The 2,500-nt window shown below is 51.6% G+C and overlaps 1 protein-coding gene across 1 annotated transcript in view; it reads left to right on the plus strand.

The window, feature by feature from the left end:
- The first annotated feature begins 8 nt into the window (after window positions 1-8).
- LOC113806590 (uncharacterized) overlaps window positions 9-2,500 on the plus strand; it is a 20,514-nt gene continuing 18,022 nt past the window's right edge. The window contains exons 1-3 of the mRNA XM_070119729.1: window positions 9-1,634; window positions 1,837-2,039; window positions 2,161-2,370. Of these exons, the coding sequence (XP_069975830.1) occupies window positions 108-1,634; window positions 1,837-2,039; window positions 2,161-2,370 (1,940 nt within the window). The 5' untranslated portion in view covers window positions 9-107. The remainder of the gene's footprint in view (window positions 1,635-1,836; window positions 2,040-2,160; window positions 2,371-2,500) is intronic.

Raw genomic sequence — 2,500 nt, forward strand, 5'->3', positions numbered from 1 at the left:
GACCGCCGCCGTCGGTTGGTGGGAAGTGGAGGCCAGCCACGCCAAGGAGTGAGCTAGAGGAGGACGAGATAGAGGTAGACGATGCTGAAGATGATGACTTTTCTCAAATGCCTCCACCTCCCACGTACACCAAGGGGAAATGGTTACCTGGGAAGAAATTAACAAACATTATCAAGGTTGGCAGCAGTATCGAGTACCACTGCCATGCTTGCAACAGGACTCTTAAAGGCAAGGAGACTTACGAGCGCCACCTCAATTCAGAGCTCCACTTCGTCAATGAGAACAAAGCTTCAGCGTTGAAAGGTACAAAAATACTTGCAGATGTCACTCCCAGTAGTGCGCCGAGCAGACCAGTCAGATCGAAGAAGTTGGAAGCTCAGAGTTTTCTAAAATCTACAATTGCAAGGCTGAAGAGTAGGAAGATACTGTCTCCTCACAGCCGCAGTACCCCAACATCCCATAAGGCAAGCCGTGCAGAGACCCAGACTTTATCAGAAAACAAGGCAGTACATGTTAAGCAGGAGGTTAAGGTGGAGCCCCAAGTCGACGAGGACGAGGAAGAAATGAAAACGACAGCTTGCATCAAACCAAAGTTGCTTTGTCCAATATGTAAACTGTCTTTTGGTGAACCATATGCAGCTCTTCATTTCGCTTCACTGGCACATATTCACAATGAGTTGGAGTATAAACAAAATCCTTCCGACGAAGTTGATGACAGCTACAGAAAAATAATACTCAATAATTTTAGTGCAATAGTAAAGACATCACCATTCCATTGTATTCCATGCAGTTTTTATTGCAATTTACACGAGGACTTCGTCATTCACATGAAGACCCATAAAAATGATCCAGAGGATGACGAATTCAAGACTCTGTACACGTGTTCAGTTTGTAATGATGAAGACAGCCTGCTTTTGCCCAACGCCATCCGCCATCTGCAGACGCCTCACCATCTCAGCAACGCCCGTGACGTGGTGCTTCAAGCACACCAGGTGATCATGTCCAGCAGGTCAGCGGTGGTGTGCCCTCTGGGGGACGGCACATTCCGTTACTTCCGCGAATACCGAAGACACCGAAGGCTGCAGCACCAGGACCCAGGCTTCCAGCTGAGCGACCAGCGGCTTCTGCGATGTCCCCAGTGCAATTTCCGGGCGCTGCGAGAGCGACAGATTCGCGCCCACATCAAAGAGGCTCATGAGCTCACGAGGAAGAGCGACGCCTACCACTGCTTCGTCTGTGGCTTGGCCTTCGTCACTCACAGGCAGGCCGAGCTGCATCGACGGTCTGCGGAACACCGCACCACCTTGGGTAGGCAGCGGGGCCTCTCGGTGCTGAGGACATGCACGCTTTGTTATGTGGAAGTGGAGGATCTTCCAGCACTTCGACGGCACATGTGTCAGGAGCATCGGAAGGACTGCACGCCATGTCACCTGTGTGGTCTAGTGCCGCCGCTGCGTTCCGACCTGGCGCAGCATCAGCGCAATTGCAGTGGTTCTCCCGGAGACTGGGCTGGAATGCACAAGTGCGAACTCTGCTCCTTCAAGAATGATCTTTTAGCTCACGTCCTAACCCACACAACGCTTGCTCATGGACAACGGGGTGCTGACAACCGCTATAGTTGTCACATCTGCAAGGTAAAAATGCATTTAATAGCCATGCTGATAAACATCGCAGTATAATCCATATATGTATGTGTGTGTGAGAGTGTGTGTGAGTGAGTGTGTGTGTGTGTGTGTGAGAGAGAGAGAGAGAGAGAGAAACAGTGTGTGTGTGTGTGAGTGCGTGTGTGTATTGGATTAAGAGTCCTGTCTCCAATGTTGTTTACGTTTAATGCAGACAAAACTGAGGTTCTCGTCCGTCAAGGGCCACATGCTGAGCCACAGCAACGAGTGGCCTCACGCCTGCCACTTGTGCTCCCGCAAGTTCCCTCGCCAGAAGTGGCTGGACCGCCACCTGAGCGTCGTCCACACGAGGGGCGAGGCCCAGCTCTCCGACGGCCCCGCTCTCTGCGACACCTGCGGCAAAACATTCTCTAACAGGTGCTCACAAGTAAAAGTTTTAAAAAAGTATTATTTATTGAAATGTAAATTTGTTCATTGCAACAGTCTACAGTGCCTATGTTTTAGTGTGTCTAACATACTTTGGATATAATTGCAACAGATGGCACCTGCAGCGACATCAGCAGGAGGCGCACAGTCACGCTGCCCTCACGCCGCCCTCCCAAAGCGAAAAGGCTCCTTCCGATGCCGCCGGCGAGGGTGCCGTCACGCCTAGTGCCTCCCGGGCCAAGAGGGCGGCGCCACCCGTGCCCACGCCCACGCTGTGCGACGTGTGTGGAGTGCAGTGTGACAGCGCCAGCATGCTGAAGGCGTAAGTTCCGCGACGGCAAGTAAACATTGGCAACACATTCATCTGTCAGTTTTACCTCACTAATGTTGATGTAGCATCAAGCATACCCGGCCTCTCTGATGTTGCCAGTGCTGCGGTTATAGTTAGAATG

This window comes from Penaeus vannamei, unplaced genomic scaffold, assembly GCF_042767895.1.
Source record: "Penaeus vannamei isolate JL-2024 unplaced genomic scaffold, ASM4276789v1 unanchor583, whole genome shotgun sequence".
In the NCBI taxonomy this organism is placed as follows: domain Eukaryota; kingdom Metazoa; phylum Arthropoda; class Malacostraca; order Decapoda; family Penaeidae; genus Penaeus; species Penaeus vannamei.